Genomic DNA, 23,010 nt, shown 5'->3' with positions numbered 1-23,010 from the left:
GGTGTTACAATTGACGGTATACGACAAACATTTACTACTTTTGCCTCTATCCTCTCTCTCCCTCAGTCGAGTTTTTTTTTGTTTTTTGATCTTTAATATATAGAAGGAAAACGTGACTGACTGACTGACTGACTGACTGATCTATCAATGCACAGCTCAAACTAATGGACGGATCGGGCTGAAATTTGGCATGCTGATAGCTATTACGACTACTCGAGTAATCGAGTAATATATATATATTACTATTATGGATTGTATATATATTGATATTTATAATAGATATGTATATGTATGATAGTTATGTATGTATTACTGAAATAGTTAGGTACTTATTAATTAATTATATTATATTGTTTTATACTACTTCATTTTTCTGTATTGCGTGTAAGTACTATCCAACACACCTAGTTTCTCCTTTCACCAAAGGTTGCCTGGTAGATTGCTGTGAGCAATAAGGCCGCCTTTGCATACAATCTTTTTTTCGTTTTAGTTTCTTTGTCATGTTATGTAATATTTTTTATGTGCAATAAAGTATTTCTATCTATCTACGACGTAGGCATCCGCTAAGAAAGGATTTTTTGAAAATTCAACTCCTAAGGGGGTGAAATAGGTGTTTGAAATTTATGTAGTCTACGCGGACGTAGTAGCGAGCATAAGCTAGTCTTATATAAATTCTATTTGTGAAACTTGTCATCAGCTTCAATTTTCTTCTGTTCTTATCAATTTACTTTTCCAATTAGCTGTAAGTTTTCCTGTTAAATAAAAAAATATAAGTATAACAATAATTAATACCGCGCATTATTTTTGCTCTTTTTGATTATTAAATAATTTATGACTATAATATAGATACACAAAATAATAAAAAAATACTAAATGATGCCCGCGATTTCGTGGGCGTGGATTTAGGCTTTTTGAAAATCCCGTGGGAACTCTCTAATTTTACGGGTTAAAAATTAGCCTTGGCAGACAGACAGATACACTTTCGCATTTAGTAACCAACTTCCAAAAAGGAGATGGTTCTCAATTCGGCCCGTTTTTTTAAATGTATGTACACCGATTTTTTCGAGGTTTCGTATTCGTTCATTTACTGGAGTCCTTTACCCTAGTACGTTAAAGTACTAAAAGTGCGTGTTAGTAATTAGTATCAGCTGATCAAATGTCAATAAATTGCGCCAAAACCAAACGCCAAAACAAAAATTGCTAGTTTCAAGGTGAAACGGCAACTGTCATTAGCGAATCCAATTCCCTTAAGTACTTATTATTGGGATATACATATTTACGTGCAGAAGTTGAGTGATAAATTTTTTACAAAAAAAAAAAGCCGACTTCAATACACGTTCTAAAAATTAAAAAATAATTTAATTTATTACCGAATATATTATGTATACCAGAGTTAATATAGTTCCATAATAATAGTTTTTGGTGCCGGTGTCTGGTGTTTGGTGTCGGACGATACTCTTCCCATGGTGCGTCGTCGGTGCGGACTGCGGGCTGGTCTGCGTCCTTCTGCAATGTCACGCACCGTGGGAAGCCGGTATTATAGAGCCCAAAACAGTAGGTATAATTTCTTTCTGTCAATGTATTTTTATTTTTTGTGTCTGTCTGAAACCACTGAACGGATTTAAATGAAACTTGGTATTAATTTTCAGGGATAATATAAGTACTTAAACCCATATAAGTAAGCCAGTCATCCCAAGCGAAGGCAGGGCGGGCCAGCTATAAAATTTTAAATGAGTATTAAGTTGGTAATCAAATAAACTACTTCCTAACTTGTTACGCTGAACATAACAAGAATATGTAAAAACGTCACGTTATACATAGGTACGAGCCTAAGTAGGTATTTAGATAAGTAATTTGGTATGCAATGAAATAAGGATTTAGGTACCTACGCACTTCTTATACTTTATTGACTTTTAATGTGTTTAAAAATTAACAAAGTCAAATTCTCTTTCCAGTTTTAGTGTAAGAATCAACGTTTCCTCCTCAGTGTCCCAGGTTGCTCTGGACGTGTCAGGGTTGATGTCGTGGGGCAAGGGAAGTCTCAGGTGGTGTCGAGAAGAGTTAATCGTGACGCAGGAGGTGTCGACGGATAAGTGCACGTTCTCCTTTTTATCTCCAGGCATCTTTATTTTCACGACGAGGTTTTCACAACTGGCTGATGATGGCGTTTTTGGCCCCATCTATGGAAATGAGTTCATTATCTCTAAATATATAAAAAGAAAAGGTGACTGACTGACTGACTGACTGACCGATCTATCAACGCACAACACAAACTAATGGACGGATCGCGCTGACATTTCGCACGCAGATAGCTATTATGAGGTAGGCATCCGCTAAGAAAGGATTTTGAAAATTCAACCCCTAAGGGGGTGAAATAGACAGCCATTCGCAGGGAGCCGCTGGATTCAGGAGGCCCAAGACCGTGGACCTTTATCGGAATGATAATGTTGACCTAAGTACCTACTTAGGTAGGTACCTATCGTTTTAAGCAATTATAAACATCATTTACTTTAGCGGTGAACAAAAACATCGCAAGGAAACCTACATGCCTGTGAGTTTTCTACAATGTTCTCAAAGGTGTCCAAATCCGCATTAGGCCTGCGCGTGGCAGATGACCTAAATCCTTTTTCTGAGAGGAGACCCGCGCTCAGTAGTGAGCCGGCGATGATGATGATGATGTTGACCTACTTATGCAAATTACAAAGTATATATTATATTATAAGTTATATTTATCTCTTTTATCGACACGGAATCAAATATGGACTGTACCTACCTACTTACGTTTCTTGAACAAAAAACATTTGGAAAGAAGAGGATCACTATAGTTAGCATACCATGTTCCCAAAGATCCGCAAAATACCTGTAGAAAGACATCCTCCGCACTGACGGACTGTAGATAATTCATGGTGTAAGCCGGAGTCTTCCTATCTCCTTCGCCGAAGCCAATTTTGCCGATTTGTTCGGCTTCTTCGGCCTCTTGCTGTTCATATTCCTCAATTGTTTTAGGCGTTTTATTCGTTTGTAAGTCGGAAGAGCTTTCGTTTCCCCTCGTCGTAGAAAAATCATATTCTGCATAGCAATATAGATTATAGGAACGTGTCACGTGTGGGCTAGTTATGATTAGGTATGTGATTGTGACTTAGTTATGATGATGTGGTGATAATAAAAAGAATACCCGGCTGAATTTGTTGTGGGCTCTTCTCAGACCTGGGCACGTTTGAAACCTTCGTAGCTTTAGTTTTAAGTACTCGTAAAAATTATCACCACTAAGTAGAGGTTCATTTGCAAATGCATCAACCGACCATCAGAAAGTGTAATTTATTACCTATTTTGAATAAACTTTTTTTTTTCAAGAATATTAGCCATGTTAAATGACTAATAATCCCCTTTCCTCTCCAACTAAGCGTAAAGCTTGTGCTAGTAGGTACGACAATAGTGCAACGGGCAGGGTTTGAACCGTCGACCTTTCGGTTTTCAGTCCACTCCTTTACCCGTTGAGCTATTGAGGCTCTCAAATAATTTGACTTAGACTTTGAAAATCGATTGCGATATAAGCAAAGAAAATACAATAGTGCAGGTCGCTATTTAGATCGACCAACCTTGGAAGACCATAGGCCTTTTTGTATTCCTCGTGTCTCGGAGGTCACGTTAAGTCGTCGCGTCAGTCTCGGTTATCTATCACTAATATCTGATAGAATAACTGAAAAACCGGCCAAGTGCGAGTCACGCTCGCGCAACGAGGGTTCCGTACTACAGACGTATTTTTTCGACATTTTGCACGATAATTCAAAAACTATCATGCATAAAAATAAAAATAAATCTGTTTTAGAATGCACAAGTAAAGACCTTTCATATGATATCCCACTTACCACCACACCACACCACTCGTTGTAACCACAAATTCACGGTTTTCAGATATTTCCCCGAATGTCTGCTATAAGATCTACCTACCTGCCAAATTTCATGATTCTAGGTCACCGGGAAGTACCTACCCTGTAGGTTTCTTGACAGACAGACAGACAGACAACAAAGTGATCCTATAAGGGTTCCGTTTTTCATTTTGAGGTACGGAACCCTAAAAAGGTAAATGTCGAAATTTCGTCCACTTAGCTGTATGCGGAAGGATCTAGGAAGTAGGAACCCATCGCATTCCAAGAAATCTACTATTATGTGAATAAACTATAATGTGAAAACTTACTGGTGGAAGGAAGATCATCTCCTTGTAAAACTTCAGGCTCAGGCTGTCTGAGCAAATCTACCAATTTTTCCATCTGAGATGTTGTGAACTCCATTTTGCTATTGCTTTAATTCTAGGTACAATCAATAGATATTAATTCTTTAAGTAAATAATTTAAGCTTGAAAATCCCAATAAAATGTTTTTACTTTTAGGAGCTCAAAACAAAGAGTAGGTATATTATAATCACTTGGCTCAAAAGTCAATCCATCAATTTGATGAGGTGATGGCATGGACCATGGACCTATAATACAACATGGTGATAGTCATGGATAGTCATGACCTGAAACAAAAAACAACTAAACAAACTAAACGTTGCTAGGATACTATGATGTCATAAGTAATGGATTTATGATTTTGAACAAATAATTCTTATTAGTAGGTTCTTACAGTCCAATCTTGAAATGAAGCAATTACTGGTCGAGTATTATTGGAAGGCCGAGGACTTGTCAAGTCCTTTTAAGCTAAACGAGGTTGGTAAATTGCTATTTCGGCCGCGTTGGGACTTGTATAAAAATAAAATAAAAATCTTTTTTATTCAAATAAACTTTTACAAGTACTTTCGAATAGTCTGATGCATCTACCACTAGTTCGGAATGCCTTTCTCCCATTTGCGAGGTATAGTACTTTTCTCCCATTTGCGAGGAAACAACAAAAAAATATTGGAGAATCAAAGTTTCAATTCATAATGAAAATTTATATAGTAAATAATTAGTTACTCGTAAAAAAATTATAAAAAAATATTAAGAAAAACTTAAAAAAAACAAGACAAAAAAATCATTATTTCTTTTTAAATTTATTATTATTAATAATATATATCGCGGCTGTACTCATTATTATTATTATTTTTTAACTTTTTGATATATACATTTTATCATTTTATTTAATGATTTTTTTAAAATTTCTTTTTACTAGTAGAATATAATATACAATATACATTTTCATATTAATTAACACTCTGTTTCTTCAATTAACTTTTAATTGTCTCCTCTCAAATAGGAGAAAAGTATACAAGTCTCGGCCAAAATGGCGATTACCAACCTTGTTTAGTTTAAAAGGACTTGACAAGCCCTCAGCCTTCAAATAATACTCTGCCATGCCACAGTATTCACTTTATTTCAGGCCTAGACTTGTAATGTACTATTATTGTACTTGGTATACATGTAATTCTACAAATAAAATAAGACTAATTAATTGACACACATTTTATAGACGTAAAATTTTATAGAATTTATTTCAGAAAACTACATATTATAATTATTACACACAAATATGAGTATGATTGAAAGTAAAATTATTTAAGGAAAGCCATCATCATCCTCTTCTGCCATTTCCTTGGCAAGCTCCAGGTCTTGCTGCTCTCGCTCTCGTCTCTCTTCAGCACTTTCCAACTCCTTCCCATAGGACTTAGGAGGATATCTCATTGCCTTTACACTTTGGTTATGTAACTCCAGACAGAAAGATATACGCTGGTGGAAAGCTAGTTGGGGTTCCCTCGTACAATACAGGTCGGAACTCTCCTTGTTACTCATGTATCCCTTTTCTGGGTCCAAGGTAGCCTCAATAACACCATCTCGGATAGCTTTAGCTACAATAAACTCTGCATCTTCAGCTGAATCCAATCCCAACTTTCTAGCTATATCTTTAGGAGATATCCTGGAATAAGACATCCCGATTGATCGAATTGCAGTCTTAATAACATTTTGGCGAAGACGCAGAATCAGTGTAAAGGTATGGTCATTCTGGAATTGGGGTCCAAAGTTTTCCAAAACCTCTCCAAATCTTTGCAAATTACCAAGTCTAACTGCTTGAGTGAGTTGAAAGTAAGGAGCCAGGGACTTCCTGAGTGGAGCTGTGCGGAAGATAGCACGCTCAGGTATGTCACCTAACAATAACTCAACGACAATAGCCAACTTCTGTACTGTCTGTCTAAACCCAACAGCTGCAGTTTGAGGTGCTTTACGCAAAGCCTGCACAAGGTGTTTGTGGGCATCACTGTATTCTAATCTAGCAGCCTTGATTCTGCCAAGGTAATAAAGGAATCTCGCCCATTCATTGTTACTGGCATTCTCTGGGAAGACTGATTTACTGACTAATTTATCAGCTTGATCATACAAGGCATAGTGGAGGTAGTTACGCAAAAGGCAATTAATCAATACTGCCTGGCCCTCATAATCGTTCCGAAGAGTGGACGTACGTAAACGTGCATGCAAGAGTCCTCTAATAAGTTCCAGTTTATTGGTTAGTTCAAAGACTCTAGAGTGATAGAAATAGCACTTTGCAGCTATCAGATCCAAGGTTCTCCGGTTTTGTGCTGTCACTTTGTTCATCAACAGTTGAGAACATTCCACAGCTTCTTCCAACTTGTTTGTGTCCAACAAACGAAGTAGTACTAACAAATGTATATAAGCGTCTCCTTCAGGGACAGGCGATTTTAGAGCACTTCTGGAGCGCGGTGCTTCTATCTCTACTGCATCAGGCGCAGGCTGTTCGACGAAAGCAATCAAAGCTTCTTTGTCTGCGTTCACTGGAAACAGTTGGTTAATGATCGCGCGAAGAACATTACCGTTCAGTTTTTTTTCTGGTGCTCGGAATAGACCTGAGTACACGCATGGCAAATCTCGGCTCTTTCGAAGAAACTGCTTTATCAATTTGTTTCACATGTTCTCTCAAATCCTGGACAGCGAGCACGTCGGCGTCTTTTTTCACTTCACTCATTTCCACGTCGCTTGTAGCAGCCGGGCTATCAACATTTTTCATTTCAACATCTTGTTCAGCGGGTGCCATTATAGATTTCAACTCGATTTGATTCTTGTTTCAAGATTTCTATTACAATTTATTTCCCAAAGTTTATCCCAAGAACATTAAATAAAAAATTCGCTATTCATTAAATTTGCTTTCAAATGCTGTCAGAGTTCTGTCAAACAAGGACTCGAAAATTGCCGAGTAACTACAAATTCGTTCGGAAATAACAAAGGGTATAAAAATATGTTTATGGAATGAAATAACTAACTATATACGGGAAATTATATTCAGCACACAAATATCATAGCAAATACAAATTTTCGGCATAATCATGTTTATGCAAAGTTTATGTATTAGGTACTTCGCTATGTCGATGATAAAACCAAAATAATTTCAATACTCACCACAGAGTATATACACAGAGTACATGGTATATGACAGATATGTCCATAGATTATCTACTATATACGATATTTCCTTGCAACTAGCGTAGCCCCCTCAGTCCCTCTCGCTCAAGCAGATTTTCTTACTTGTGAAATGTCATTCCTTCTACACTTCACGTTGTTTGCCTAATACTCACGTAAAAATACATTTTGGCAAACAAAAAAAAGTGGCCACGTTGATACGGACAAAACATAATCATTTTGTCACGTTCTACTAAGAGCTTAAATGCATTTAGCTATCTCGCTCTAACAGTAAGTGTCACGATAGGGCTACTTCTAATAGTCTTCTAATTGTTCTGAGTAGTATATACCTATACATTGTAGTCTCAGATCGTAGTAGTGTTTTGAGGTAGTAGTAGTAGGTATTCAATTTATCCTCTTCGAAAGGCAAAGGTTGTTTACATCGTAGACTGAATAAAAAAGCTAGACTAAAATACTGTGTAGCCGCGACTGAGATAGCGATAGCCCGACGTAACGATGAATAACACGACAATTACCATTGTTTAGTAGTCAATATTTGTATCAACCAATCAACAACATTTGTATTAAATGTTTTTTATGTGAAAACAAGTAAATAGCTAATGAGTAATACAATGATGCCACGAATTCTCAAAGTTTGTTTTGCAACTAAAGTTGTATTCCTTGAAAAAAATCGGTTACACGATAAGGGACAAAAAATAGGTTAGCTGTGTCTCTGTTATCACATCTTATCTGTGCTCTCTTTTTAGTGTGAATGAGAAAGCAAACGTTCCTTTGTCTAGATTTTTTACTCCGTCTACGAAATACATCGGATATACACAGAATACAGTGTTGCTAACTTTGGGATTTCATTTTGATATTTCTCATGAGATTCAGCGGAATGATACGACAGTCACTGAGTTTATTTGACATTGTTTGATTCTACAATGCTGCTTCAATGAGTACCTAGTTAGATAACTAACTAATGAACTAACTAATATCAAAATCATTTTTTGTAGAAAACTGTCAATGGGTTATAAATACTTATCTAAATGTCAAATGAGCTTGGTTGCTAATGGGGCTGATTCTTTTGTACACAATCTCTAAACTAAACTAAATTAACAGGTCTAAATCTAGTGCCATCCTTTTCCGCAAGCAACATTATGAAAGGGATAGCAATAGATTTAGGCGTGACATTTTAGTTTAGTTTAGAGATTGTGTACAATGGAATAGGCTACTTGACAATTTTTTTAAGTTGGTCTTAAATGGTTAATATTTGTCCTATTATATCAAAAAAATTAACACTATATTTTTTTGCGCCCTAAAAACCGTAAAACTTTAATTTAAAAAAATATTTTTCTTAGACAGGTGAAAACACTGTCGGCCATGTTTGGCCGATAGATTATCTGTGCTCTGACGTCATGCATTTGTAAACAACAGTATAACCCTGTGGTTAAACTGTTGTTTACAAATGCATGACGTCAGAGCACAGATAATCTATCGGCCAAACATGGCCGACAGTGTTTTCACCTGTCTAAGAAAAATATTTTTTTAAATTAAAGTTTTACGGTTTTTAGGGCGCAAAAAAATATAGTGTTAATTTTTTTGATATAATAGGACAAATATTAACCATTTAAGACCAACTAAAAAAAATTGTCAAGTAGCCTATTAGCCACATTATTGTGTTAGACACTGAGTTAGTGCATGAGCTTACTGGCTGAACGCTGGTCTAGTTACCAATAATATGATAAGGCTCTTTTGGCACTTGAATGACATTGACAGAGGGCGCTGTTGGAGAATAAAGGCATAAGGGCAAATTGGTTTAAGTGTTAATTTATCAAAAAAATTATATAGCGCAATAAGCATATAATTTGCTTATAAATTGCTTTTTGGGCAAATGTTTTTTCTTTTCTTTTGCCTTCTGTTCGTGTTCTGTGTCAGTTCTTCCCTTTGCCCATAGACAAGGCAAAATGCTCAGACGAGTATAGTTGCCTAACCAATATACCTACTGCACTAGCGAAATAGTGATAAAAAGCTTCTAAGTTCTAACAGTTTTAATTACTAATGTTACACTCGAATAATTTTGGATTACAAACATCACATCACACAAAAAGCGTGTGCCAAAAATTATAAGGCACGGAGGCGCCACGGCCACAGGGGACCGGTTAATTCTTTACATAAAATTTCAATGTGTTCTGGAAATGGTTTGCAAAGAGGACGTGGTATCATGGTTTAAAGAATTGGAAAGCTATAAACGCATAGATGCTATGTGTACACTGTTAAATATGTGCTTGCCATTTGAATTACGCTTTATAGGCACATACCTGGAGGAGCTCGGTAAGCGGGACTTCCAGGAGCTGCGTGGTGCCGAACTGAGGGCTAACAACCCTGCAGACCTCGCTGCGGACATCGGAGGAGCAGACACAGACTCAAGAACACGGCGGAAAATGGCTTTATATGTGTCATTGTTACGTTCGTGTAATTTCGCTTGTGCCACCACATTGTACAATGCTATGGTCAGTTTAGAACAGAGCGGCCTGTTGAAAGGCTTATACGGTGATCTACTCGAAGAAATTCTTCTGTTGTACACAATGGCGTTACATCATCCAGCCTTTACGTTCGACCAGAAGTCCCATTTTGGTGATATACTGGAAAAGTTAAAAATGGAAGATCAGAGGATAAATTATCAGGAGCAGCAGGAGCACATAAGCGTGGCCCCAGTGAGCTCGTGTCACTCTCAGCCTAGCATTACCCCCAATATGTCAGTCCCACCACCCAATTTGACTGGATTGGGCCCGCCGCCTGGCTTAGTGTTCGTAAAGGCACCAGTGGTACAGGTAAGTGTAAACGTTTCTTCATATTTCAATATGTAATTAATATCTTATAACCTCATGTGCCACAGTGTTTCTTTGTTTGTATATGTGTAATATCTCATTGAAAAAGTGATGTTTTTATATATTTTTAAATCAATACAAGTTAGCCCTTGCCTGTGGTCCCATCGTGGTAAGTGATTATGTAGTCTAAGATTGAAAATTACTTAGATATCTTGTACAATTATATCTTTTACTAGCTTAACCCTGCCACTTCATCTGCGTTTCAAACCCCTGTTTTGTCCCCTGAGGGGTTGAATTTTCAAAAATCTTTTCGTAGCAGATTAGCTATCTGCATGTCAAATTTCAGTCTGATCCGTCCAGAGGTTTGAGCTGTGCGTTGATGAATCAGTCAGACACTTTTACACCTGGTTCCTCCTTCACCTTTCTACTATCGTACCGCAAGGCATCGCCAAGGTCTGCACCTGTATGTAGTTGAAATTCCACAGATATGTATAAAGCGATTTGCCTCCTCATTTCTGATTTCGAACCGCTAAAATTTGGAACACCCTCAGTTTTCCCCTCCAATTATAATATGGGTACCTTAAAGAGAAGAGTGAATAGGCATCTTCTAGGCATGTACGCTCCATCTTAGGCTGCATCATCACTTGCCACCCAGGTCTAAGGTAAGTTAACTCTGTACCAAATTTCATCAATCTGTACCAAATTTCATCAAAATCGGTTAAACTGTTGGGCTGTGAAAATCTAGCAGACGGACAGACACACTTACACATTTATAATATTAGTATGGATTAATAGGGTACCCTGCCATCCTAAGTTAAAAACTACATATGTGGCCAGTTCTGATGTACACAATCTCTGAACTAAGACTGAACTGACAGCTCTAAATCTTGTATTATACTTTTTCACAGGGAGCATTATGAAAGGTACTATCCTTTTTTCTACATTTAGACTTATCATTTTAGTTGAGAGATTATGTACAACAGAATTAGCCACAATGAGGCTAATGATAATGATGTAATTCTGTAAATAATGACATTCAGTTATAAAATCATCATCATCATGATCAATCCATCACCAGCTTACTACAGAGCACGGGTCTCAGAGTGTGAAGGGTTTTGGCCATAGTGTACCACGCTGGCCATATGCGGATTGGTAGGCTTGACACACCTTTGAGAACAATATGGAGAACTCTCAGGCATGCAGGTTTCCTCACGATGTTTTCCTTCAATGTTAAAGCAAGTGACATTTAATTACTTAAAATGCACATAAATCTGAAAAGTTAGAGGCTAGTGCCTGGGATCAAACCCCCTCCGACTAGAAGGTGGATATCCTAACCAATAGGCTATTCCAGCTTAGTATTGTATTATTAATGATGTACACCATTTCTAAACTAAACCTGAACTGACAGGTCTAAATCTTATGAAATACTTTTCCGCAGGGAGCATTAAGCAATACATTAGTATTTATTCCTTTCAGAATGCCTCATGTCATTCAGACCTGTTAGTTGAATTTTGAGATGTGTACATCAGAATTAGCCACTATTAACTTCTTCAGCCACTCTATCTCAAACTCTGCTTTAATGTTTAGGATTTTTGTTGCCAAACAGTTTGTTGTGCCTGTGAGGTGTGCCTTCTGCAAAGGCTAGAAAAGTCCAATTTGATATTTTGCTTCGCCTGTTCTTGTTTTTTCTGCCATTGATAGATACCACTCTGTTACAATTTTGCTCTACTTACCTAGGCTTTGTTAGGCTATGCTTGTGTAGGTATTAATAATATATTATTATTGCTTTTTCAGCCTCCAAGCTCAGATGTTGTGCCAGATTTAAGTAACCCTTCAGTGCTCACTACTGCCGGGGGCATGGTGCCTATCCTCAGTGAAGTGCCTCATCCTCCACCGGGGATCCCAATCCCACAGTACAACGTGGGGGAATACTTGCATGGTCAACATGCATGGCCTGCAAACATTATTGTATCACAACTCAATCAGCCACTAGAGGTTTGTACTTGATGATTAATTAGCTTATTCCTACAGCTTTGTCTGCGTGGACTATACAAATTTCAAACCCCTATTTTACCCCCTTAGGGGTTGAATTTTAGAATGGAAATAGAATAGAGATACATTTATTGGTTGATCCAACACACTATAAACACAAATATTTACAACAAACATTCCTTAAAAGCTAATCTAACAAACAGTGTCTACAATGTGTCCTGCCAACGAAAAGGCCCGAACTCAGCAGAATGTTGTGGTCACACAATGAAACCACAATGCTGGTATTCTGTTCGAGCCCAAACGAGGGAAGTCCTGGTTATAAGTATTACTTAAAATTAAACTAAAAATAAGTGAAAATTCTGTTCTTTAATTATTTGTTACTGATAGATTAATCAAATGAAACATAGTTTTTTAGGTGAGTGGTTTTTTAGGGGAGGTTGTGTTTTCAAAACTCCTTTCTTAGTCTACAACATCTGTATGCCTTTGACAGTTGCTGGTAATGTGGATCCAGCCTAATGCTTCTAGTAATTTGGCATCTCTCTGTTTTCAGGTATTAAATTACCAGCCAGCCGGCCCGGTGGCTGCTCCGGCGTCGCCGCTAGTGTCGTCCCCGGGTGACAGTCGCGCCGCATCGCCGCGCGCCCGGCGGCGACTGTCGCGCGACCGCTCGCCACCCCTCGCGCCGCTCCCGCCCCCCGATCAATCCATGCCACATTTAGCTGCCAACTTTGATAATCTTGCAGTTGCTGAGGTCAGTAGACATTTTATTGTAATTTTTAGTAAGTGGTGGAAGGATAAAGACAGGTCGAAAATATCTCGCGGTCGCCGTTTCACGTGCTACCGTGATGTCATGCCCATGTAAAACAAATGCATGCGAATATACATGCATGTATAATGTATATGCCAATGGATACTTTGCTGCAATCGACTTACATCGCGGGCAACTTGGAGGCTGAAGGTATGAGAAATTAGGTACTTCTTATCGGTTAAGTATTGACAGAACTTATACTACTTGCTAGTGGTTTGCCGCAAACTAAGACCTCTATATCCCATAATTCCATTATCCCATAACAGGGCCATCTATTAACATTACTGTAAAATTCTGGTAATAAATAAATATTCATTCAATATTCATTCTTTCATTCATTTATTCAGTCATTCACTCATGTTTAAAGGAGACCGACCGTGTGGGACACACACACACACACACATTGTTGGACCCAGAAATTGATAAACCATAACAAGTTCCATATTAGTGTGGTTTTTTAGATAAAAAACATCTAATATATAGCTTGGATTTATTTGGATCAGAGATCGGATTAGTGCGTAAGCAATATCCGAGTTCGGTCCGACTTTTATTTCCGTATTTTCACGGACTCGGATCGGATGAGTGCGTAACCGCTCTAGGTCTTCTTAATTTAGGTGCTAAATAAAATTCGTATTTATTGCTACCATGAATTTCTTAGACTGATAGTAGATTACGGTAATATTGAAGATGCGGCACATCGGGGAGGAGCGGCTGCGTGAGATCGCCGCCGTGCACCAGCAGTACCGCTCGCTGGAGAAGCTGAACGGCGTGCGGCGGCGCGCCGCCTACTGCGCGCCGCGCTCGTCGTCCGACAGTGGCTCCAGCGCCGCGTCGTCGCCGCCAGGTACGCCCGCGCCGCCGCGCCGCGCCGCGCCCGCCGCGCCGCCTGGCCTGGCGCCGCCCGGGCCCTACCTGCAGTACCCGCGCCCCTACCCCTACCCCACGCCGCCGCCCGCCTACCGGCCACCGCCGCCCTTCGCCAACGGTGAGCCGCCGCCCTACCCCGCGCCCGCGCCCTACCCGCCCTACGTGCCCGTGCTGTACGCGCCGCCCAAGCTGTCGTGCTGGAACTGCGGCGGCGCGGGCCATGCAGGCCACGAGTGCAAGGAGCCCAGCATGGAGGAGATGACGCGCGCGGGCGGCTACCAGCTGGACTTCGCGCCCGACGCGCCGCCGCACGACAAGTAGCGCCCGGCGAGCGCGCGAGGTGAGCGCTGGCACTGATTGCACTTTCAATTTGACGGAACTTGTATTATAATGTGGCCCGACCGTTTCGGGTGCCGGTTGTAATTATTCATTGAATCTGCTAAATCGGTAACTTATTTTTTTTAGTCTTAGATATAAAGATGTAAATGTAGTAAATGTATAAATTACAAGTACAAAAAGTTGTATATAGAGTGTGATGCATCATTTGATTGTACAAATATTTTATTTATACTTAATGTTGTTAATTTGTGAGATGTTGAATTGAAAGTGTGGTTATTTACTAACAGATCTTCATCAACATTAGCTACTATATTAGAATCGAGGGAATTCCATAATAAATGTCCAGCTATACATAAGTAATAGGTTAAATGAGTTATGTAAAATAATTATTATTACACCAAAAAATTAAATTTTTATTTAAGTCACAAGTGCTTTTTTTATAAGCAAAAAAAAAAAAAACTCGAAATACGTAACAAAATATAATCTCTGGTTTCAAGTTTCGTTAGCATATTTATAACAATTTAATGCTTGTATTGAAATTGTAATTGAAAAGATGAAAAAGTGTCCACTATACACAGTAGATAATAGTTCAAAAACCCTCAAATTGGCGCCAGCGTAGGCAATTGGTGTGATATGATATTATGCTGGCCAAACTTGTCCTCTTAAGGCGGAACGTGCTGTTACTGACATCCAGAAGTTGGACTGCTAGACTGAACGAGATTTTGATTTTTAGGTTTTACAGTTATTAAAAGATGTTATTGACAATAACCTGGTTCTCCGAGGCACGGAGGAAACGAAAAGGGAAAATTTAGACCTCCAAAGTCGATTAATCCAGTTACTGACTTGGGTCAACGTTGCTTAACAATGCAATCGATTGATATTTGTTTTCACACTTAGGCCACTCGCCCCTCTAATTTATTATTGGCATTAACTAGTTGACTAAAAAGGCATATTTTATACTGCTAATGGCCAAAATTGACAATCAATCTATTTGTAACCTTTCGATAAGTTACTTATCGAAAGGTTACAAATAGATTTGTATTGAATAGGTTGTTTGGTAATGTTATATTTTGTCAAAATTGTGTCTTATTGTATATAATAACTAGCTTATGCTCGCGACTTCGTCCGCGTTTGTGCGGGGCGTCTCCCCACCTCTTACCCCGATTGGCATCTCGACCTGTCGCGAATTATACTTGGTTTGAGATACGTCACAACTTAAAAAAATGTAGAAATTATAGATTTAGTTACAGTAAAATCTTCACATGTTTTGATCATAGGCCATTAAAGATAATATGCCCTACTGAAGTTTTTACATACATTTTCCTTTCATTTATTTCATTACGGGATGCTTTTAAAAACCCATGGTACGAAGATTTCCACAATTACAAAAAACATTTACATTTGGCGATTTGAAAAATCGGCCCAATAAAAAATAAGTTATATTTAAAAATAAAAGTAAAAAATAGTCATAGGGATTAAACACTCAAAAGTGGGATGTAGGATGACATCCCACTCGAAAAAAAGAGAAAATTCTGAGTTTATAATTAATATGAAAATATGTAGTAACATTTTTTAATATAAGTACCAATCGACAGAAAGTAAATTTTATATTATTTTTTATTTTATATTTTATGTATACATATTTCAGCATTTATTAAAAGAAGTAGTAGTCAGATTTTAGTTTCAAACTTCACCTTTTCTGTTGAAAGTTATTTTATACAAGTTGACTGGCCCTAGCTTTGCCTATAGTAATGTAGTATTTTAAGATAACGAAAATTTCTCGTAAAATGTTTTAAATGATGATGAAAACCGCGTTCAGATCCACTAGGAATTTAATAAGCGAATACACATACAAATGTGAGTTTTGGCTTCATTTTATACTACATATATTTAGAGATGAAAGTTTTCGTGACTGCTTGAAGGAAACTAGCATTTCTCAACAAAAAAATGTCAGATATGTAGTATGTCTATATATTCTTGTTAATGATAATTATACGCAATACTATGTAATTTGGTCTTTATCTTTTTTTTATTTTTTATTCAGATACAAGTTAGCCCTTGACTGCAATCTCACCTGGTGGTAAGTGATGATGCAGTCTAAGATGATAGCGGGCTAACCTGGAAGGGGTATGGCAGTTTTTATTAAACCTTTGGTTTCTACACGGCATCGTACCGGAACGGTAAATCGCTTGGCGGCACGGCTTTGCCGGAAGGGTGGTAACTAGCCACGGCCGAAGCCTCCCACCAGACCAGACCATCATACTTATAATAATCTTAAAATAAGTTTGAACATTTAAATATAATTAATTTATATTTATTAAAAGTCTAATAATTCAGCCCCATAATTTTAGTCCCATGCATGCTTGTTAATAAATATGCATGCACCATTCGTGGTTTTTTACACGCGTGTTTTTAAAAGCCTGGAGTTATGGTATTCCCTGTGATTCTATAGCCTGTGTTACTTATAATATTAGTATACAGTTGGCGTCACGTAAAAGGAGCTCTAACCTGTACTTGCGCAGCGCGCGATTTATTGATCTATTTGGTAGCACGAACCCGTAGATAGAATAATAGGTAGATTTAAGTACTGTGTAACCGCGTATGAGATAGCGATAGCACGACGTAACGATGAATACACGACAATTATTACCATTGTTTAGTAGTCAATATTTGTATTAACCGATCAACAATATTGGTATTAAACGTTTTTTATGTGAAAACAAGTAAATAACTCATGAGAAATACAATTACGCCACGAATTCTCAAAGTTTGTTTTGCAACTTCTTGTAACTTCTTGTATGTATTCTTGAAAAAAAACAGTTATACGATAAGGGACAAAAAATAGGTTAGCTGCGTCTCTGTTTGTCACATTAGTAACTTTATCTGTGCTCTCTTTTTAGTGCGAATGAGAAAGCAAACGTTGCTGCATCTACCTTTATTACTCTATCTACGCACGAACCCCACGAGACGAGGTGACTATGCTGCTACCAGTGGTTTGTCAATCGGTTTCAGGCTGTCGTTTTTTTTGCATGTTTCGCTCGTTTTGGTTTATATACGGGCATCCGATACGCCAAGCACGTAGATTTTTGCTTGAGCCAATCATTTTGAGCGTTTACAACGTTTGCTTGATGCTTGAGCCAAGCATTTACGTGCTTGACGGTGATTGATGCGATTTTATATTTTTACTTGGCGCGACTTTCGGTTGTCGAGAAATGAGAAAAGTGTCAAGCTGCTTGACGGCCGCATCAAGCTATTTGATCAAGCAAAACAAAACTACGTGCTTGCCGTCTTACGTCAAGCCGCTTGACCGTCTCGGAAGCCCTTTACACGCGCGTTACATTTCGCGCTTGAATAATCGTACCCGCGTGCACGCGTTCATTCCGACGTGTTCGCCCGAACCAGTGGATCAGTCAGCAGAATTATTGACCGACGTCTTTCGCGGCTCGCGCTTATATGCTACGTTGTACAAGATACGCATGGCGTTTTCCGCGCGTATCGAACTTATAACCGTTCTACACTCGTAAGAGATGTGTGTGTGACAAAAGGAGCACACTAGACAAACGAGCTTATACATGAAAAAAACGCTAATTTGAAAACGCTCTTTTTTACTTTTTGCGCGTACCTGACAACCTGTTCGTATTCGGAGACATCCTCGCCACTTTCGTCTAGATCTCTTTTTACATGATACTAGACTATACAGTTAGCAACACAAGCACTAAGAAATTTTATAGCTCAATAATTAGGCTTACTTGCTAAACTGATTTAGTTAAATGTAATGCTGTCATTTTTGGCAAAAGCATAATGCGTTTGCCAAAAAGTGACAGCTTTAAAAAATGATTAAATCAATTGGGTATTTGGGGTATTTGACTCCAATGTTTTATTACTTTATTATAAACTAGGATAAAAAAAATAATGACGCAATCTGAAAAAACTAATTAAATCGATCAAATAACAAAAAAGTTATAAGCATTTAAATATTTCTGATTAGACAGAGATAGCGATATAGCAATTTGACGTCACGCCTTACTAATGCCATACTTCGTGCGGTTTCATCTCCCTCCCACTCCAAAATTAAAATGCATGTAACTTTGTAAATCTTAGATTTTTGGATCTTGGATTTTAATATTTTTTTCAGCGTTTATAATAAAGTAATGTTTATCAAATTCAAAAGTAGGAAAATACCCAATTTAAGTGTCTTTGAACTAGTGAGCCTTAATTTGGCTAAATGTTGTTGATGAATAAAATTAAAGTTTCCTTTGATCCAAGACTGATTTCTAAAAGTAGCCAGTGATTTCCAAGATTTCAAAAAATAATCTAGATGCATCATGAGTGAGAAAACTTGTGAAAAATTCTCACATTATATTATTATTATAAAGATGGTACTATTATCTTCATGATTGTATAGCTGCATACTTATGTGTGTATTTTAAACTAAAAATATATTAAATGTATTTGAACAAGGGGTTAAGTTCAACATAAGGCAATGCTCTTAAATTAATAAAAATAGTGATAAAAAGTCATTGTAAATAATTACAATTATGTAATTGTAGAGAGTTGACTCTTCGCCCGACGTGTGTGATCATATTCTGTAAATATTCTCGTTTATTATAATATAATATTGTAATTAGCTGATATGTTTAGAAATTGATTATTTGTAAATTACTTTGTAATAATATTTGAGTGACATAAATGTTGTATTCGATTGTTTCTATTATTATGATCATTGTCACAAAATCACAATTTTGCATTTTTTTAAGTCCAGTTTTTGTGAGCAGTTCAAATTAGATGGGTTGTATAATTGATATTTGCATAATTATATTTTTTTTATCTACACCCATGCTTTAAATCCTCTATAAAAGATTCTAAAACAGTTAGCTTATTGCCAACATTAAAACACCTAATGACGTAAAAACAAAGGAGTGTTATTATGAAATTCAGTACAACATTATAACACCCGTTTGGATGATATAATGGTTATTACGTCATTGGGTGTTTTAACGTTGGCAATAAGCTAACTGTTTCAGAATCTTTTATAGAGGATTCATATTATGGGTGTAGATAAAGTCTTGTATGCAACTATTAATCAATCCAAATGAGCCACGTGCATAGGTGGGTGCGGTGCAGCCGATCGAAACACGTGAATGTTTATTACAAGGTGATCAGCATAATATTGTATTGGTATACCGATTGGTTATTTCGACATCTGTAGTATCATATATTGCATAGATTAACCAGCGGCTTTAGTGTCATCATCTGGTAGCGATACTATAGCTGAGGTAGCCATACTCAAATGTGTATCCGTTAAAATGGAATTCATAAAACATGTACATAGTAAGTAGTATAATTTTATAAATTGATAATAATAATTATTAGTGCTAGAGTTTGAGAATTAAATCAAAAATCATTTTTCACCCTTAAAAGTGATTTTACCAGTTTTAAGCTGAATTGTAAGGGTTTGTCACTCTAATTAAATAATCCAGTCAAAATACCTTCTTATTATACTTACTTAAAACTTTGTATAAAGACATAAAATTATAGTTAAAATGTCGGTATTTTGTATTAAACCGTCCTTACTCGCCACAAAGTGAAAAGCGCGCGCATTCGATAAAAATGCCGACAGTAATATGTGATATGTTTTTTCTCCAGTACATTCGTACTAAATGAATAAACTCAAAAAAATTGAGCAGGTATTTTGACGGGACTTTATATCACTCCTTATGAAGGTTGTATGTCCACGTAACATAATTATTGAGTTATTTTTATCTTAACAATTTTATTATGATATTTAAAACAAGTTTTAAAGTATAGATTAAACATAATGAAAGTAATGTAACGTTTGTATCTTTGAAACCATACCTACGTAGGTTCAGTGGAGTTTTCCACTAGACACCTTTTGAAATAACTTTTACTAACTGCATATCATAATCTTATTACTTTTTTACCGACGTAAGCCTTAACCTATGCGTACAAAAATGTATTTATTATAGCTATCTACTAGCAAGTGTGTATGTCATTGATAAAATAATTGTCTTGTACGACTGGCAATTACATTCTTGATCACAACCATAAAACTGAGGTGTCTGATAGTAGAACCTTTTTATAGGTTACTTTTGATATTTCACATGAATTATGTTGGGTTAGGGTGAGATTTTATTTTGAAAAGAATTCGAGTGTTGAAACACAATTCCATTCCAACCAACGTCGGCTGGATATCGAAATCTCATGCTAACTCTATTGATTGCTTTTTATGGGTGGCCAAAACATTATTCACATGTCTAGATATCACAAAACCTTAATATTTGATAGAAAGTGGCCTTTCTATAAAAAGTGTAATATTTTAGAAGTTTTATTTGTCAAGTACGGTAGGTACTTTCAATTTTTTAGTAAGCCCGTCCACCATTGTGCAAACTTAAATGATATTGTTAATTTATTGATTTTTTTAGTATGTGCGGTTAAGACTTATGTTGGTATAGAATGATTGTCAATAAGTAAGTACATTTTCAACAAAGTTAATAATAAACGGTCCAACAGCTTGTGGAAAATTTAAAGGATGTACTTGGAAAAGTTAGATATCAGGCTGGGGTCAAGGAAGAAGTAAAAACGACTGACTGAAGTGAATGCCACGATATACTTACCTACGTACTTGTCATGGGAGATAGGTGTGTTTGAAGGTTGAGAAAAATGCCGAAAAAAAACGGGCCGAGTTGAGAACCACCTCCTTTTTGGAAGTCGGTTAAAGATTTAAACTTCACAGCACCACTGCTGATGCTTTGTGAGAATGCAAAAACTATAGGTACCTACGATGGTACTAATTCTGTTGTACACATTCTAAACTAAAATGACAGCTCTTATCATTGCTATGCTATTATCAATGCCCCCTGCAGAAAAGGATAGCACTAGATTTAGACCTATCGCTTTAGAGATTGAGTACAACAGAATTAGCACCATTATTCAGGGTTTATCAAGCACCTCTCTTAAACTTTTGTTACATGCTCTTAGACCGTAATATTAATGACTATCAAATTTTGTTGTCGCCACAAATGGAACAGGCTTATTGCGACATTGGCGTCGATTCTGATGAAAACAAAATTTAGAGTATATGCATTTTTTCTTTTTTTTAATATTGCTAAACATGGGCGAAAAATGAATTTTAGATTAAATAGGTACCTACTACATTTTGATGTTACTCTACAAGGATGATGACAAGTTGGCCGGCACCCATACTAATATTATAAATGCGAAAGTGTGTGTCTGTCTGTCTGTCTGTCTGCTAGCTTTTCACGGTCCATACATTTAACCGATTTCGATGAAATTTGGTACCGAGATAGCTTGCATCCCGGGGAAGGACATAGGCTACTTTTGATCCCGGAAAATCAAAGAGTTCCCACGGGATTTTTAAAAATCCTTATTCCACGCGGACGAAGTCGCGGGCATCAGCTAGTATCCAATAAAAAACACTTGCCCATGAAATGAAAGCTTATATCACATGCTTCAATTTTTATTATGGGCAGAACGCTGTAAAATACCGGAGAAAAGAGTATCACCCCTGCAATTACCTACTATAAAACGTGCAATTTTTACTAGTATTAGTTTTCAGCTATAAATCTCTTCACTCCAGTACTCGTCATGAATCTTTTTTGTTCGTACGCCCATTAAATACCTGAGAAGAACAATGTTGCAACTTGCATTGTATGCAATTAAGCGCGGTCTGTCCACGCTCCGCACTCTTAGGCATCCCCTCTAAGGTTAATTACCCAAGTGATAAGCCGGCCAAAAATTCAGTATAGCATGAACTTCTCTATTGTTGATTGAATTTTCACTAGAAAATCGCCAAAAAAATATAACTTTTTATTTCCTCGACTACCCGGTGGTTTCATGAGATAAACTATTGCATTACGGTAACATACATGAACTCTATTGGTTATCGTCAGATTTCATACAAAAATGCCCATGGTCCTTTAAACACAGACTGTCACCTAAATCAAGTCACGAGGTTTGACCGTTTTAAATCAAGTTTGTCTGTCCTTTTCTTATTACATTGGTAAGAAAAAGATGCGAATACTCTAAACTTTAGTTGGCATTATAATCAGTACCATTATGCAGCTTTATTTTGTACTAGTGGAAGTTTAAAAATATTTTTTTACTTTGTACAGAATGTTATAAATGTGATAAATAATTTTTAACCTACCTAATTAGCGATTGTGATTTAGTAAGGAGTGTAGTTTATCATAAAAAATGCCGCTTTACTAAATAAAATGTACTGTACTCTACAGCGATGTAGTATTTGTAATGTTGTTTTCCCCACAGTTTTTGTATTTGGGTACTTATTATGCTGTTGTATTATCTACTAATAACGAAAATACCAGCATTCAGGAAAACGAGTGTTCGGCCCGATATTATAAGACCTCTGTAGCCCACCAATGCTGTGAATCATTTGCTTCATGAGAAATAAACAACCAAAATCTCAAAACGAGTTTTTTATTTAATATACTTTCTAAATCTAAATTTTTTACCCGACTGCGGCGAAGCCCAAAAGGGTTATCAATCAATCAATCACCTACCCTGGGTCTACCTACGTAATGGCGGACTTTATAGTGTGCGTTAAATTTAAATATTATTCAAATGTATACTTCTGAATATAGTGATATATAGACACGACCTAAACATTAAAGTATAGATCATATAGATATAGGTATTTTTCGTTTTTAGTGGTGTTAGTAATTTAGCGCCATCTATGAAAATTTTATCGAACGTTGGCTAGAAACTTCCTCATTATTTTCAACACATTT

At 37.0% G+C, this 23,010-nt stretch overlaps 3 protein-coding genes and 1 long non-coding RNA gene across 5 annotated transcripts in view; 2 read left to right on the top strand and 2 right to left on the bottom strand.

Annotated features, from left to right (window-relative positions):
• The window catches only part of LOC138402988 (uncharacterized), a 320,130-nt gene extending 297,439 nt beyond the window's left edge, over positions 1–22,691 (top strand). Inside the window, exon 2 of the long non-coding RNA XR_011237299.1 lies at positions 17,364–22,691. This is a non-coding gene — a long non-coding RNA (uncharacterized lncRNA). The remainder of the gene's footprint in view (positions 1–17,363) is intronic.
• On the bottom strand, positions 1,887–7,401 carry Dnaaf6 (Dynein axonemal assembly factor 6). 2 transcript variants are annotated; one of them, XM_069509739.1, is made up of 4 exons: positions 7,385–7,401; positions 4,199–4,310; positions 2,861–3,069; positions 1,887–2,180 (listed from the first exon to the last, which is right to left on the bottom strand). In XM_069509739.1, the coding sequence occupies exons 2-4, from the start codon at positions 4,290–4,292 to the stop codon at positions 1,923–1,925; spliced, it is 561 nt and encodes a 186-aa protein (XP_069365840.1). In that variant the 5' UTR covers positions 4,293–4,310; positions 7,385–7,401; the 3' UTR covers positions 1,887–1,922. The 2 variants fall into 2 exon arrangements, with proteins under 2 accessions (XP_069365840.1, XP_034829011.1); XM_034973120.2 differs by lacking the exon at positions 7,385–7,401 and having other exon boundaries at positions 4,199–4,327.
• Rpn3 (regulatory particle non-ATPase 3) lies at positions 5,451–7,258 on the bottom strand. Its single transcript, XM_034973038.2, is given in 2 exon segments — positions 5,451–6,814; positions 6,816–7,258. Coding segments are annotated over 2 exon segments (1,488 nt in total). The 5' UTR covers positions 7,023–7,258; the 3' UTR covers positions 5,451–5,533.
• LOC117986176 (uncharacterized) lies at positions 9,181–15,233 on the top strand. The gene is made up of 4 exons (XM_034973019.2): positions 9,181–10,218; positions 12,010–12,210; positions 12,758–12,958; positions 13,703–15,233. The coding sequence occupies exons 1-4, from the start codon at positions 9,583–9,585 to the stop codon at positions 14,201–14,203; spliced, it is 1,539 nt and encodes a 512-aa protein (XP_034828910.1). The 5' UTR covers positions 9,181–9,582; the 3' UTR covers positions 14,204–15,233.
• Positions 22,692–23,010: the final 319 nt, after the last annotated feature.

This window comes from Maniola hyperantus, chromosome 1 (assembly GCF_902806685.2).
Source record: "Maniola hyperantus chromosome 1, iAphHyp1.2, whole genome shotgun sequence".
Taxonomy (NCBI): Eukaryota; Metazoa; Arthropoda; class Insecta; order Lepidoptera; family Nymphalidae; genus Maniola; species Maniola hyperantus.
The sequence above is the reverse complement of the archived record's forward strand: the minus strand, read 5'-3'. Positions and strand labels throughout refer to the sequence as shown.

Excerpts from the sequence above, each read along its gene's own strand:
- LOC117986176 (XM_034973019.2), top strand. The coding sequence starts at position 9,583 with ATGGTTTGCAAAGAGGACGTGGTATCATGGTTTAAAGAATTGGAAAGC. Across the intron at positions 10,219-12,009 it reads TAAAGGCACCAGTGGTACAG|CCTCCAAGCTCAGATGTTGT; the intron begins GTAAGTGTAAAC and ends TTGCTTTTTCAG. Across the intron at positions 12,211-12,757 it reads AACTCAATCAGCCACTAGAG|GTATTAAATTACCAGCCAGC; the intron begins GTTTGTACTTGA and ends CTCTGTTTTCAG.
- Dnaaf6 (XM_069509739.1), bottom strand. The coding sequence starts at position 4,292 with ATGGAGTTCACAACATCTCAGATGGAAAAATTGGTAGATTTGCTCAGA. Across the intron at positions 3,070-4,198 it reads AGATGATCTTCCTTCCACCA|AATATGATTTTTCTACGACG; the intron begins GTAAGTTTTCAC and ends ATTGCTATGCAG. Across the intron at positions 2,181-2,860 it reads CGGAGGATGTCTTTCTACAG|ATGGGGCCAAAAACGCCATC; the intron begins GTATTTTGCGGA and ends TCATTTCCATAG.